This window comes from Lampetra fluviatilis, chromosome 4 (genome assembly GCF_964198595.1).
Source record: "Lampetra fluviatilis chromosome 4, kcLamFluv1.1, whole genome shotgun sequence".
Lineage (NCBI taxonomy): Eukaryota > Metazoa > Chordata > Hyperoartia > Petromyzontiformes > Petromyzontidae > Lampetra > Lampetra fluviatilis.
Window position 1 is genome coordinate 6,629,934 of NC_136278.1, and position 15,632 is coordinate 6,645,565.

Sequence of the window (15,632 nt, forward strand, 5' to 3'; positions counted from 1 at the left end):
ATGATGTTCTGTGCTTCTACGCGGTGGTCCAGATGTCTTGCAACCCCAATTGAATTCCATAAAACTTCCATCTTTAAAACAGAAATGAATATCCAAAGGAAGGAAACGAATGTTAGTGGTCAATTAACTGGGGGGGGGGGGGGGTCACAAGACATCTGGACCACCCTCTATTTCGCCCGCGACGCCGGGCGCCGTCGCCCTAACGGCCAAACCCGCCGGCGTCACCCGCAGGGGAGGGGGTTGCCACGGGCGACCCGGTGCGATGATGTCAGCGTGACGCAAGGACGCCGCGGCGTTAATTTGGCGGCCGTGTCAGGTGTCTCTGGCCGTGCCCGCCGTGGTGGGGGGGGGGCTGGGGGGTGGGGTGGGGAATGGGGGGTGGGGGGAATGGGGGGTGATTGGGGGGGTGGGGTGGGGAATGGGGGGTGGGGGGAATGGGGGGGTGAGGGGGGAATGGGGAATGGGGGAATGGGGGGTGATTGGGGGGGTGGGGGGAAATGGGGGGTGGGGGGGAAATGGGGGGTGGGGGGAGAATGGGGGGTGGGGGGGAATGGGGGGTGGGGGGGGGAATGGGGGTGGGGGGGGACTGGGGGGTGGGGGGGGGGATTGGGGGGGGGGGCTGTGGGCTGGTGGGGGTCAAAATGAATCCCCGGGCCCCAAGCGCCCGCCAGCTGTCGATCCATGGAAAGACGAGAGCTCAGCGGCGGGCGAGTGAAGAATAACAACAATCATCACCACCACCACACTCGCACCTCGCCGTAGCAACGGCGGCTCGGGAGAGAAAACACCGCCAAGGCTTCTTCTCTCGCTGCGTAGCTCGCGACGGGGGCCTCCCCCCTTTGTTTCAGTGTTTTCGTCCACGAACCGCGATTTTGTAATATTTTTTTTTTCCACACCGGATCTATGAGCCGCAGCTTGTGCAGACAATGTCGATACCGTCGTTGTCAATTGGTAACAAAAGCGTTTTTTCGTTGGGGGTGGAGGGATGCTGCGTTCAATTAGACCCCGTTGCCGTTTGTGTGAATTTGTGTGTTCGTGGAAAGAGATTTAAAGCGAGTAGTGGTTGGTGCAATGCGCTACAAATCCGGTGACCTGAGTTCAAATCCCAACTAACAGTATGAATAAATATTCTGATTCTAACAACGGTGGTGGCTAGCGATATCTAAACCAGTCCGAGATCTCCCTGTGTCTTCCCTTGGGTAACTCCACCTTACATGAGCGTCTGGTGCACTACTATCTCACATCATCAGCACTGGGGAGACAAAGGCTGCTGGTTGTGTTTGAGGCCAGCCACACCACCCCCTGGTGCCCCATGCCGGGTGCCGCAGTGACACGATGTTAACGCCCTCGCCTGGTATGCAGGAGGTCGTGGGTTCGAGCCCTAACCCCGACGTCTGTATATTTGGAGTTTTCATGTTCTCCCCCCTGGTCGCGTAGATTTTCTTCGGATGCCCAATTTTTCCCCTCCACATTAAGAAACATGCATTTATGAGTATTTGGCTGCAAAACATTTCCACATGATAAGCCACTTCATTGAGCTGATCATTTGTGGCCAGATCGCTTCTGAAAAGAACACTATCGCTCAGTGGGTCTTACCTTGTAAGAGAGCACGATGTTGACTACATGGGCTGGTCTTTGTCTCTGGGTGCTCACACAACTTCAGCAGACATGGAAATGCGTTTGACCCGCAACTCAACGGGACGTCGCGTGAAATCGAAAAGGATAAATGTGCAGCGCATGCCACACTGTGTTCACGCCACACCAGAGCGGCATCATTTTCCCGGCACGAGGCCGCAAGCGTTTGTGGCAGACTCGGTAATTTTTTGTAATTAGCGCAGGGGGAATCAATTCGATTGAGCGCAGATCGTTAACGTTTCACGTCCGCATTCCGTGTCGTGAGATGCCTCGAATAAATGGCAACACGTGTTTCGATTTAATTCCCGGGATATGAATTAAAATTACCCTCATTGTAATATTGTGGGAGCAGCTGGGGAGGGACGTGGTTTGGGTTTTTTTTCCGCCCACGGATCTCGAGTACGCTGATTTACATCTACAAGGTGCGTTGCTTCATGCGAGCTGCGTAGCAAAAGTCTGTGCCATCCCTACACAGCTCGTCCAGGAGGAGGTGGTGAATGAGGCGTGCGGGACACACGTTTGCTACGCGCCGCTGATGCTCCAGGTTAACGCACCGTGGGGGGAAGCAGTGCCGCAGTAATTAGCGCACTGCGCTATGAATCCAACGACCTTCGATTCCCAGCCACGGCTAACATCGGTGGCGAGATGGTATCTGAACTGGTCCTGGCCACCCCTCCCCTTCACCAACCCGCTCTGACCAGTGTGGTCAAGTATGGTAAGGAACAATAAAAACCCTCCAGCCGACACAGTGTGGGGAAGGACTTGTAATTAAATAATCATTTACATCCCTTTGTCTATCCACTGCTGGCCTAAGGTCTCCCCCACACGGGGTCCAGTCATGGGAATTGTTTGACGATACTTCACCATCCTGACTAGTGCGGTTTGGTGAAGGGAGGGTCTAGAGTCGGCTTAAATATTACTCACCAATGATGTTTAGCCATGGATGGGAATCGGACTAAGGTCTGATAGCGCAGTGCGCAAACCATTGTGCTACCCACCTCCCAATCATTGTGGGGGCGCTAAAAACGGCTCCAAAATATTGTGCCATCGATGAAGGTCCTGCTGTTGGGCTCAATTACGCACAGTATTGTGAGGCATTGGATCAGAGAGTGACACCGATAAGTTGGTGTTGGGACGAGGGAAGGACACCTCTGAAAAACACGCATTCATCACTCAGCGGCACACCATGCATCACGTTCATTACAATGTGCCGCACGGTTGAGAAAGTGACGTTCCATTCGGCGTGTACAAAACGAGGGACAGGAAACCTTTAATGCACGATGTACCTTTACGGTGACCTAGGCCTTAACAAAGATATTGCAGCTGCCGCTGATGTAATAGAATCGCTTTGTTATAGATTGAGCGTTGAGTCATATCGGTGTCAAATGAATTATTTATTTTGGGTTATAGATTTTTTTTCCTTCTCAACAGGACCATCCCTCATGCAGGGCATGCCATTATAACTATGAAATGCCAAGGTTATGCAGCATGCGGGCAGACACCTCTATACACCGCGCCATAAACTATAAAATTGGCCAAGTGTCTCAGTGGTAGAGCGAGTGGCTTGCAATCGGAGCATTGCGTGCTTAACCCCTCTGGTTGTGGTTTTGACTCAGCCCATCATCTGTCTGGGGGGGGGGGGGGTCAATAAAATAAGTACCACTTCACGGGAAAGTTAACAGTGGCTGTCCTGTGGATTGCCACAGGAAGGTAGAATTTCCACCACTTGCTTTCAGAGCTACACGATGTGGACGCGGCCACTGGGGCTGGTGGCTACGGGGGGGGTGGGGAGAGGCGGCGGGAGTTTCACTTTCTGAGACGAGCCGTCGATAACAGGGGCCACGCCGGTGTTTGCTTTCGCCCCGTCCGCAGCTCGCCATTGTCCTGGAATAATGCCCGCCAATTACCCTGCATTTCCAATGCACGCCGACCCGTCTTAATTTGACCCGACCGGCGAGGCCCTCCCTTTCCTCGTGCTACCTTTGTGAGGTGCCCGACAGGTGCGCCTCGTCCCGAGCGCGGGCAGGCGGTGGCCGCGGTGGCCGCAGTGTCGGCCGTGTCACGTGAGCCCCAAAGCGGCACGGTGGGCGGCCATGTCCCCTCAGACGCTCCCCGGCGGCGGTGGTGGCAGCTGACGACGACGCGCTGCAGCCGTGACTCTTGACCGCCAGCGGGATGCGTAAAGATGCAGAGGAAGCGCCTTCGCCCCCACCCCCTCCCTCAACAACCCCGCAGTTCTGCGATTAATCAAAAATACTTAAACGACATGCAAATGTGGCGTCTTTTTTTTTTTTGACTCATCCGCACGTGAATTTCCAACCAATTATTCGGCGTGAGCGTCATTTGATATTTCTGGGGAACGTTCCGTAGCCAAGCCGGATGCTATTTGAAGTGGAGTCGGCGAACTGATCGAGAGCCACCCGATGCCAAATTGAGCTGAATCTCCTCTTGGGCGTCAGCCGCGAGTTTCAGCGTCCGTGCCGCGCGATGGACGTTGGCCGGGTGAGCGCGATGCACCTGAGACAGCGTCGGTGTGCGTGGGCGCACAGCGGCCGACCGAGAAGCCCTGCGCGGGGCCAACTCACAGGTGAGCCCCAACTCAGAGGTGAGAGAGGAAGAGGGAGAGAGGGTTTCTTGTGTCGCACCACCGCTCTGCTGCTACGGGTTCGGCTTCTAATAATTGATGTTATTTTTATTATCCTTATTAATGTGATCGATTTTATTTTTTGTTGCTAACAATTCACGGGATATACTGCAGAAGTTCCAGTGGCATGCCTGTTGGGTGGTTGGGTGTCCAGCCGGTGGAATTACACCGAGGCCTATGGGCCAGAGTGGACCAGGTCCCGGCCTACGAAGAGGGCGCACAGTGGACGTTGGTTTCCCATTACACTCCAGGACCCAGACAACTAATGCTACGTCACCGCTGTGATCATAGGTGTAACAAAGGATGCATGAATTAATCTATTAGTATCGATTCACGTCTGTTACATTATGCGTGTCATAATCAGCGTTTCTAGGTTTGTAGAAGCATGTACGGAACGGATTCATGCGTCCGAGGTCACGTCCACCAAAGAGATGGAGCGATGAGAGCAAGTCGTGTGCTGGTGCAAGGTGGTCCGTTACATCACAGGATCTGTGAGAGATACAGGTGGATTGGGAGGCTTTCATCCAGCTGTGGATTGTGCATGGCCGATGATGATAAATGGTTTCTCGTAACCCTTGCAATACCTTTCACAACGTTGCAAAAAAATGATCGATTCAATTCACGGAGGTGGGATTGTTATTTTCAAAGTAAAAACATTTGAAATTGGACCATCAAAACAAAGGAATAAAATTGGAATAGAGATCAGTCGAGCACCCTATTCAACAAACATTATGCAAGCCAAGCTCATGTTTATAAATTACTAAACATCCATATCACATGAGTAATAATAAACACAATAATACTGCACTTTATTAAGAAAACACGGTAATGTTTGCATAATGTAGCTTTGCTTCCTCGGCCAATTATGAAGCAAATTACAGACACGAGCACAATAAAATAAAGCAGACTGCAAACTAAGCTGTTAAATATTACGATAACAACCGTTGATGATTGCTTATGTTTAAGAAAAATAAATAAAATGCCCGTGTGTGTGCTGGAGCATTTGCTTTGACACAAATACACAATGTAAGCAACGCAAAATAGTCATAACCAATGCGAGCACAATTCTAATTTGCATTTAGAAACTTTTGCAGAAGTTTTCAGTGTCTGCGCTGCATGGAATGAGGTACAGCATTGATCACGCGCCATTACTTACGTCCTCATTTCACAATGAGAGGCATTGCCAATCCCCACAAAATCTTCAGCAATGCCAACTTACTATTACCAACTTATTACATTGATTTCATGGATAAAGCCCACACAATGAAATTTGCCAAAGTAAAATAATGGTGAGTGTTTCTTAATGAAAATAATGCTGAATGTCAAATATAGTGGCTAGAGATAGCCAGGCGACTCGTGGGTCAGGACATTGGGTTCGTACCTCTGAAATGCTGGGTTTTTGAACGTTGGTTTCAGCCCTACATGTAATTAACCTGAGCTGTATCGGCCTCCGGTTGCCGAACGAACAGATTATAAGGTTGCACTCATTATACACAAAGTGCTTGCCACAAGTGAACGACAATATATTTGCTGATCTCGTGAAGGAGCATACATCATCATGCAAACTTCGGTAATCCTCGCAGCAGCTTTTGTCTAGCCATCAAACAAAAAATGGTCACGCATCGCACGCTCTCAGATACGCTTCTGCGGCCGTCTGGAACGCTCTTCCTTTCGATATTAGGAAGACACTGGAGCTATGGCACTTTTCAATTATCTAGATTGAAAACTAATTTCTTTAGAACTGCACTTTGCGGTGGCGCTGTAGCGGCACTGTGGCCCCGAGTGTGGACGCGGAAAACACTTGAAGTGACTTCAGGTCCATGGTGTCATTCTTCAAGACTTTTGCCCGACACAGGGTGATGCACTGCTAGCTTGCAGCATTTTTTAAATAAAAATGTCTTTCGAATCGGATCTAATTGGGGAACAAGCAAAAAAAATGCAAGATTAATGAGCGGTTTTAAAATGCACATTGGCTCTGGTAGTGGAGGTGGCTGTTGATCACTGCTGCAAATTCATCTAAATCAGAATCATCGTCTTCTTCCAGGAGGAGGTGGGCAGGGGGTTGGGCTGTTAAGGGTGAAGCAGCCGACGGCAGCTTTCCCTAACCGCAAGGGCATTGTAAACCGGTGCAACAGAAAACTCAAAATTCATTGCATGGATCTCTCTTACTGCATGTGATCGGTGGCACTCGCGGGAGATCTGCCTGCCCTTCTGTCCAGCCGCGCTGTCATACGGCACGCACATCTCTGCACAAAATCTAATGTATCTTCTTGGTTCTTTCGGTAAAGTCACGACGACCTGTTCTCCACCTGAGGACGGCTGCTTGCGTTGTGGCCGAAACGTCGTGAGAATTATTTTATTATGTTTTATTTTTATTATTTTATTATGTTTTATTTTTATTATTTTATTATTTCCATTCTACGTGACTTTACCGAAAGAACCAAGAAGATGAATCCATGCAGTCACGAAAGCTTTAAATCGAAAAATCTAACGGACTCCAGCACAGTGCTTGGCAACTCCGGTCCTCGCATTACCCCCCCCACCCCTTCCGTGATTACCAAACATAAGGCGCAGACAGCGTGCGCAAGTGGCTTCGTTCGCTTGCCATCAGAAAATGTTTGTAAATCGTGAAAAGGTGGGTGAGCGATGGAATTGAGAGACGCCCGCCGCTTGCGCAGGTGGCTCCGTGTTGGTGTTTCGTCTCTGGACAGGCCTTTACTCACAATGCAACGTACAAAAAGGAAATGTGATTGATTTTATTCCCAATTAACCAGCAAATCAATAAATTACTGCAAAAGAGTAAAACATAATATTGTGCGTTCTGGCCTCCTGTATCAACCAAAGTGGGGAAATGTGAATTTTTATACTTGGGCCAAACGCAGCAAATTTGATGGATGGTGGTTTGTGAAAAGGGCGGATCGGAAATGAAAGGAACGGCACTTTCTTTAAAGCTGTTTTGAATTATTTGTGCTCTCTGGGGAGAATTCCCTTCTCGCCAATTGCAACACTGGACTGGTCCGGTGGCTCAGATGGAGCGTACTAACCCATTACTGACTCGGGTTCTTTCGTCTGAATGCCACAGTCCCGACAGGCATGTGCAGGATTGCACGCGCACACTCCTTCGAAGGTTTAACATTTGCATTGCTGTCCCATTTGCCAGCTCATGGACATTAAAAACGTGCGCAACTGTCTGTGGAGGAAACCGCTGAAGTGAAACACGTTGCCTGATCTCCCTGCTCGGAAAAAAAGACAAATGAATGCAGCTTAACAGCGCTACATATAAATAAATAAACACATACTTTCATGCATACGCTAATTAGATTACAGTATTCCCTCGTTCACGAACTTGCTATCCACGAATCGCATCTAGATTTTGAGAGAGAGAGAAAGAAAGTGATGAGAGAGAATGTGAGATGAAGTGTTGATGCTGAGCATCATCATTGAAGGTAAGTTCATATCTCAACTGTTATTTAAGATATTATTTGGGTCTTTCGGTAAAGTCACGTCGATCGGTTGAAAGAAAATAACAAAAAAATGAGACTTTAAGATTACATTTGTATTCACTTCATGTTTATAACAAATTATTTTGTGTTATGATACATTTTCACGTATTTAATAGCTTCTTTATATATTAACGGTAATTCATGAAAAAAGACAAAATAATAATTGCAAAATTTGCTATTCAGGAGCATCTCAGGTACGTATCCCTCGTGAATAACGAGGGAACACTATTCTGCAAAAATGTATTATTTAGAATGGATTACAGTTATTATAGGAACGTCATTAAGCATGGATTCTAAAGAAATGGTTTTAATTGATCTCACGTGATGCTGATATTTTACAATGCCTCTCCAGGTGATGTGGGTCTGCGAACAGAATCCCATGTTTATGCAGATTCCATAATTATTTTTTAATCCTTTAAATAATATTGATGGACTATCTGTGTCATTAGTCCTATGCAGACATTGCATGCACGCGCACGCGCTCTCATATTCACGTGAACATGCGCGCACACACACACATCGAAACGCTGCATTAAATTACATTTTACAATGTTATTTAATAACCTTATAAATTACAACCACAATTCCCCTTTTGATATTCATAGCCTTTGCTGTGCGGCATGTACAGCAACAACAGAGGCATCGCGGGGGTATATTCTGTGAGCAAGCTTGGATTGGAATTCTTTCCCATGGACCGCTTACAATGGCTATTTAGGATTGACACGATGCTTTGTAGCCTCACTTTGTCGTTCCCATTATGATAATGTGCCTCTTCTAACACCTAAGTATGACATATATATTCCATTTTTAGTCCTCATGTTCTATTTATAATGTAAATTAGCTGACACAGAGGTTAATATTGTTCACGATCCTCTGTAAGCCAAAAGGACTTGCTCTGGCACGGCAATTTATTGTAATTTGTTATAGCCTCAACCACTGTGTGTTTTATAGCGAATGTATACAGCGAACCAATATCCAGGCCGGTTATAAATATAGACATGCACATTAAATAATTACATTCTGCGGAGCCTATGTTTTATATGTCTCAATGCGGTGCTCACTTATTGATATTTAAATTAAATTTTAAATTCATTCCAAGACTGCACGTAATGGATTGTATGGCTCGGCTTATTTAATCGCTACACAGAAACAGGGAAAAAAAAGGTAATAAATATAAAATACACATTTTAATTCGTGAGTTTTATTGAAGATGAGCATCTCGTTTTAAAAGATGACGCAGTTGGAGATTCGATCGTGTGGAATTATTTGCGTGTAATCTGGAAAATTACGAGCGCAAACGTTTCACCATCTCTACATTGCTGGACATAACAGTAGCATTAGTAAACGGACAACAGTGCACTTAACAATATCGACTACGATGAGAAAAGTGATGATGACGAGGATGATTGTGTTAACAATAGTAATAGCTGTGGTGATGGAAATGGTGGTCGTGGTGGCGGCAGTGTTGGTTACGGTGGTAATGATGGTGAGCAGAAGTGGAGCGGTTCGTGCCCTGCGCGACGAACCTAGCAACCCGAGTTCGAGTCCTACTCCAGATCAACATTGGTGACGATTATCTGAACTGGTCCTGCGCCTCCCCTAGATCGACTCAGCCTCAAATGATGCAGTGTGTAAACATCGCCACTTAAGGAGACAAAGGCAGTCGGGCATGGCCCTGGCCACTCACCCCCTCGTGTGCCGTGCCGGTCTTCATAGGTTCTCGCTAACAGCACTTGCCCCAACAATCATTTCAGGCTATACGGGGGATCTGTGTCTTTGGTGGTGGTGGCCATAGCAATGGTGTCGGTCGCAGTGTTAGTGACAATGGTGGTAGCGTGTCGGTGGTCTTGTTGGTGGCACTGATGTGGCATTTATGTTGCTGTTGTTGTTGGTGGTGGTGGTAACTGCAGTGGTAGTAGTGGTGATTACAGGTGCATGCAGGCAGGTGCCCATAAACTACCAATCTGGGTGTATACCTTGAGGGTGAGCAAAGGGACACTTGGTGTTCTACCAGCCAGATGGTGGGCACCCGGGAGGATAAGCTTCGATCAAATTTCGTGGCATTCCCTATCAGCTTTCCATCATCGCTCATACACGGTGGGTCTCCGTAAGCAAGAGACTGCATCAAGCGGATCTCTAATTGCGCACACTTGCACACCATTCTCACTAATTAATTATTTCCACCCACCCGTGCAGCAGTCTGCGCCCCTTCGCGATCACACTGTTGTGGCATGCTCAAGCAAGAATACGGTCAACGATGATAACTATTCGTATAACAAAACATCCAGATAATTGAAATGTGTGGCAATGCATCTCTTTGTGTATATATAGCACATTTAGTTTTTGCTATGTAGTGCAAGTGATTTCTACTCTATATGACATCTTGTCAGTTTTGTGTTTAAGTCAGCTGTAATTACGATTTCAAAAATTGTATTGGTTATTATAAACACTTGGAGTGGAGCGGTGGTGCAGTGGTTATTGCACTGCATGATGATCCTGGTCACCTGAGTTCGATTCCCGAGAATATCTGCAAAAATTGTCTAGCGATATACAAACAACCATGTTCCCCTCATTTCGCCAAATTAGTAATGACCGGCATGGTGAAATATAGTCTAAAAATACCATCATGTCCAACATGACATGGAGAGCCTTTCACCCAGCACTGCATTACTAAGGGCCCAATATAATCATTATTAGTTTCAATTAATACTCTTTCAAATGTTTTAATTATCACGTCATTAGTAATGCGTTGACTTTTTTCGGTTAATAGCTTTGATGTTTACGCTCGATTGCGTGGCAATTTATGTTGCATTGTTTCGCAATAAACATTTACTCACAAAGGCTCTATGCACGGTGTATATGGGAGCCTGCCAGAATTAGTGTGGATAAATGCGGTTTTACTGGATTGCACTTTGTGTGGAGGGTTCAAACACACTTTGGTTAAGGTGTTTTTTGTGTGTGTCACCTTCTCTCAAGGTCATTCAGTAGCCTTGGACACTCATGGGTATTCCGTGTCCTCAGATGTCCTCAGTGCCTTGGAGACACTAATCTTTTTAATAGCAACAGTTAGGACAACTGTGTATTATTCATGATGATATACGAAACACATGCCTGCATAATATATATCCTCATCATCAGCATCATCAACTTCGATATAATCGTAATCATTGGGTTTTGCTTATTGTTCTCATTTTTTCTATCATTATAAATACATTTTTGGGGCAATATAAACAACCTATTGTAAATTAGAAAATGTGGCATGTCTTATCGCATAGATTGAAAGGAGATAAACATCTTTAAAATGAATTCAGCGTCTTTTTTGGGCCATTTATCAACAAGAAAAAAATCGGCCCCGTTTTGAAATAAATGATATTTTGCTACGTGGCGCATATTTTTTTGTTGATGTGTGCATGTCAGCAAGTTCTATTCTAAGACAATTTTCCATGCAAGAATTTAATTTCTTGCCAAAAAAAGAAGAAAAAATCTAGAGGGGAAGGGGGGGGGGATCGTGCAGTGGGTGGGGAAGGGGAGGGGGGACATAGCCAATGATTGTTAAAAGTTTGATACCTGAAGGCAAAAACAAAACTACTGCACAACTAAATTTGCTGAGCCTAGATATAAACGAAAATTCATGGCAAGTGGCCTCGTGGGTGCAGTGCCCAACAGGGGAATGAGAGACTGTCGTCGTCGGAAAGCAAAAAGATAAGATAAAGATGCAGCCCTGCAAGTACTCGCTCGTGTCACTGCTGGCGCAAGGGGCTGCACACTCGAGCTCGAGAGAGTTCCCCCCGCAGAGGTATTTGGCCTACTCCACCGTGACTGGCCAGACATCTTGGAAGAGGTGGAAGTACCCACGCTTTACCCCACCGCACACGGCCTACCGACATGCTGCTGGGTGGACAGAGGTGGCAGAGGGAGGAAGGGGTGATCGAAGAAGCTGGCACCATTGTTTTCAACCACCGAGGTGTATTTATGAAAAAAAAAACGATAATGGTACAACTGGAACACACATGCGGCACCAAAGCGACATGTGGAAGCTTAAATGAGCCCCTGCGCTAGTAGGCTTATCGCCATTACTGTTTAACGTTAATGTCTATCTTGGGTGAGAGGGATACGGTCGCTGCACTCTGCAGAGGTTTGTGCTACCATTTGAACACCATCATTAGGCATTCAAATGCCATAAGATTGTGAAGAACGTTGGACGAAAATCAGTGATGTGCTTGCCAGCTAAGTGAAAACGTCAGGCTATCCAAAAAATGTGCAGTGAGATCAACATTTTTTGGGCTGTAAGATTGCATTCAGTCTGGCCTGTGGTTTTGTAAGTATGCGCACACACACAAACTTGGATTCTGTTCGCATGACAATAAAAAACCCCCACATTATTTCGAATCATTATACCAGACATTCTCTGTCTACTGCTTCGCTCGAGTGTGCACTCGGGTACAGCTGTAATGCATCTTGCTTATATAGTCCATGAGCCCACGGAGGTTGGTTGGTACCAGCTGTGGTAGAAAATCCACCGTGAGCAGTGTTCACCATGGGCTGAAAGCTTGGCATAGATACTGCCTGTTTCATATATACTCTTCCTCCTCGGGTTTGATATGCCATGGATATTTCACGCGAAATTATTTTTGTTTATTTTTCAAAACTATAGCCTCTGTCAAACGTACAGCCCGCACCTTTTATAAATGGCATTCATCGCATAAAGTGCTGCCTGGATGACTTTGCCATCGTGCATATTTATGATCTAAGAGATAAACATATTGGAGGGAATCATTGTTACCATCTGCCACCCTGGGTGGTCCCGAGAAGCCACTTTTGGACCAGTGGCTCGAGGACCAATACCTAGAATTAGCTGTGCACATTCCATAATTGTTGTTGGGGCAGATCTACCGCAGAGTTATTGCAATATTATTCATGCTCTCCGTGCAACCAGGAGTATGTCCTGAACCCTCATCTGAAATTTCATGACAGAGTAGGGTCAATCAGCATGGCAAGAATTGTAATGAGCGGCGCAAGATAAGTGGTGTAGATCTGATCAATCACAGGTTGCAGCCAAATAATCCTGAATGCACTCGCTCTCGTTAGTTTTTTGCAAGATAAGGAGGGTCAAGTCTCCTTGTTGCTTGAATGAGTGACCACCAGTGCATAGCAAGTGTTTTAGGCATATACCTGTGCAGGCTGTGAGGTTTTAGTTGATGGCAGAACAGCAATGGTATCGGTCCACAGTTATGGCATCAACTCATTGGAATGAATGTGTTCTTTCTTCATATGTCTGAGTTTTCTCCTGGTGCTCCGGTTTCTTCCCATAATCCCAACACATCAATGGAATTGGTCAAACATAGTTTTAAAGGGAGTCTTGAGACTCAATGAGGCTTTCTTGTGTAAATAAAGGACATTGTTATCATTCGGAATAATAATTTGTGATGAATGGGGCACCTTTTGTGGGCTGGAGGAGGGCATCTGACCAAGATTGGCTTGAGACTAGGTGCCTGGGGTGTCTGGACTTTGGCACCCAAAGACCAAAAACTGAAATAATACTGTCGGAATAAATGTTGGACTTTGCAACAGTGGATGAATCTGGTGTTCTGTCCTGGGAATCAAAGCTGAACTATGATGTGATATTTGTATATACGACACAAAACTTTTTCGTGTTCATTTTTTGGAATGCTGTAGGCTAAATAATCGGTGTTACACTCACAAAAGAGTGTTGTCCATGACATAGTAGCCAGGTGGCTCAGAGTTCAGAGTGCTGAGCTGGCACCGTTGAGGTCCTGAGGTCCTGGGTTTGGCGCTGCGGTGGCGAGATGTTAACTACCTCGCCTGGTGTACAGGACGTGGGTTCGATCCCGACCCTGACGCCTGTATATTTTGAGTTTGCATGTCTCTCTCCCTGTGGTCGCGTGGATTTTTCTCCAGGTCCTCCGGGTTTTCCCTCCACATTTAGAAACATGTGTTCAGAGTGTTTGGCTATCAGTTCCCACGTGATAAGCCACTTCATTGGGCTATCATTTGTAGCCAGGTCGCCTCTGAAAAATAGCTAAATAGCTCAGTGGGCCTTATCTGCTAAAATAAAAATAGTTTATAGAATCTGGGGCAGCCACTTTCGGTTGAAACTAAGTTGTCAAGCATAGCGAGTCGATGGCCTAATCCGGTCACCAATGATTGCTCAATACAACCATCATGCAGTGTTATGTTTGATTTTGCACTTAATTTGACTAAATTCCTTTTCCGTGAAGGATAAAAAAAACCCAATGCTTTAACTATCATGCGACAGTCAAATTACCGTGGAAAAAAAACAGGTTGACTTATGGTAAAGTGCAACCCCCATCTTGTGTCAAGATAAAATACCATTTGATGGGTTTGTCAGAAGAGGTTTCAGTGAAGATATTTTTTACGCAGCCATTCTTTGGTCACACGGGGGGGATCGCACGGCTCCGAGAGATTTTTGAATTGATTATTTGTCTCGTAAAGAGCCACCAACAGTGTACCAGGAATACGATGGGGTAAAAGATGAAAACATTTCAGAACAAAACAAAACTTGACCTCAACAGCGATTGTGTTGTGGTTTAACTGAACCAGATATGTTTAAAACACAAAGCCACCAAACCAAGAATTTGCAATAAACCGCAAAGGGCAACAAACATAACACTATACCTTCCTCCCTATCTGAGGCTTTTCAATATTACTACTGCTCATAGAATGGTAATGCGTTATCTGAAATAGTACAAGATGTTGTGCCGTGCATATATACCTATGCAAGGAATACATGAGGTAGGCAGATAAGTAGGTACTTAAGGAGGTAGAATAGTGGGTGGACTGGTCGGTAGTTATATAGGTTGGTAAGTAGGTAGGTACAGTAGTTGGGTTCTTGGGTTGGTGGGTAGGTAGGTGAATAGGTAGTTTGGTGAGTGGGTGAATTGATTGTATGTAAGTAGGTAGGTGAATGCATAGGTATGTAGGTAGATAGGTAGGTGAGTAGGTAGGTGGGTAGGCAGGTGGGTAAGTAGATAGATAATTAAGTAATAATCTGCAAAGAGTTGCTATAATGTAATTTAATGTAAAAATTGACACCGAGTAAACATTTATTCTGAAGAAAATGTGGATTTGATTGGACCAGCAACTCATGCGTAGAATAAATGCTCACCCATGTGATACCGGCATTCATAAGTGAACATTCTCAAACTAGGGCATTTTAAAATACATTATATATGATTTACATTATTCATTGAGAGTAGCAGCAGCACGAAGCAAATTCAAAATCTTCGCTTGTCATTTTCGTTTTACAAATAACACGGTTATATGACCAGGAACGCATTTTCAGATAGTGCGGAATATTTGTTTTTTACAAGCCACAATATAAACACTAAAGCAATTATTTTTTCATTTCAATATATGTATTGTGAATGGCTACTGGGTAGCTCTATTTTATAATCCCCACGCTCCGTGCAGGCGGCAGCGGGGGGGGGGGTGGTGGGGGAGCGAGCCCAGCCGACACAGATTCGGACAGATTGCGCTGCAGCTTATCTCTATATTTAAACTTACCGAAAATCTTCTTTAACCCGATGTAAAGGGAAAAAAAGTCCACGAATATCAGGCACTGGAGTACATTTAAAAAAAATCGATTTCTGGCTGCAAGTCCAACTATTTATTTTTGTTTGTCTCCTGAATTGGAGAGTTGTATGCGTCTTGGCTGCTTGAATGCATCATCATCATCAACATCGCCCTTGCTGAACGAAGGCCCTTCTCTACCTATCATAGTCCTCACAATGCACACATTCACATAGCTCCTGCACGCAAGACGATTTATTTATTCGCTCTCTGCTGGTGCATGGGGGGGGGGGTTGCTT

The 15,632-nt window shown here is 45.8% G+C and overlaps 1 protein-coding gene across 3 annotated transcripts in view; it reads left to right on the forward strand.

Annotated features, from left to right (window-relative positions):
- Positions 1-15,632, forward strand: part of LOC144931528 (E3 ubiquitin-protein ligase NEURL1B-like) — an 87,720-nt gene that overhangs the window by 30,191 nt on the left and 41,897 nt on the right. Inside the window, exon 1 of one of the 3 annotated variants that reach the window (XM_078855468.1) lies at positions 4,084-4,222. The exons of the other annotated variants lie outside the window; for them this stretch is intronic. Within the exon in view, the coding sequence (XP_078711594.1) occupies positions 4,123-4,222 (100 nt within the window). The 5' untranslated portion in view covers positions 4,084-4,122. Of the gene's footprint in view, positions 1-4,083; positions 4,223-15,632 lie in introns of those variants that run through there. 3 annotated transcript variants of the gene reach the window in all.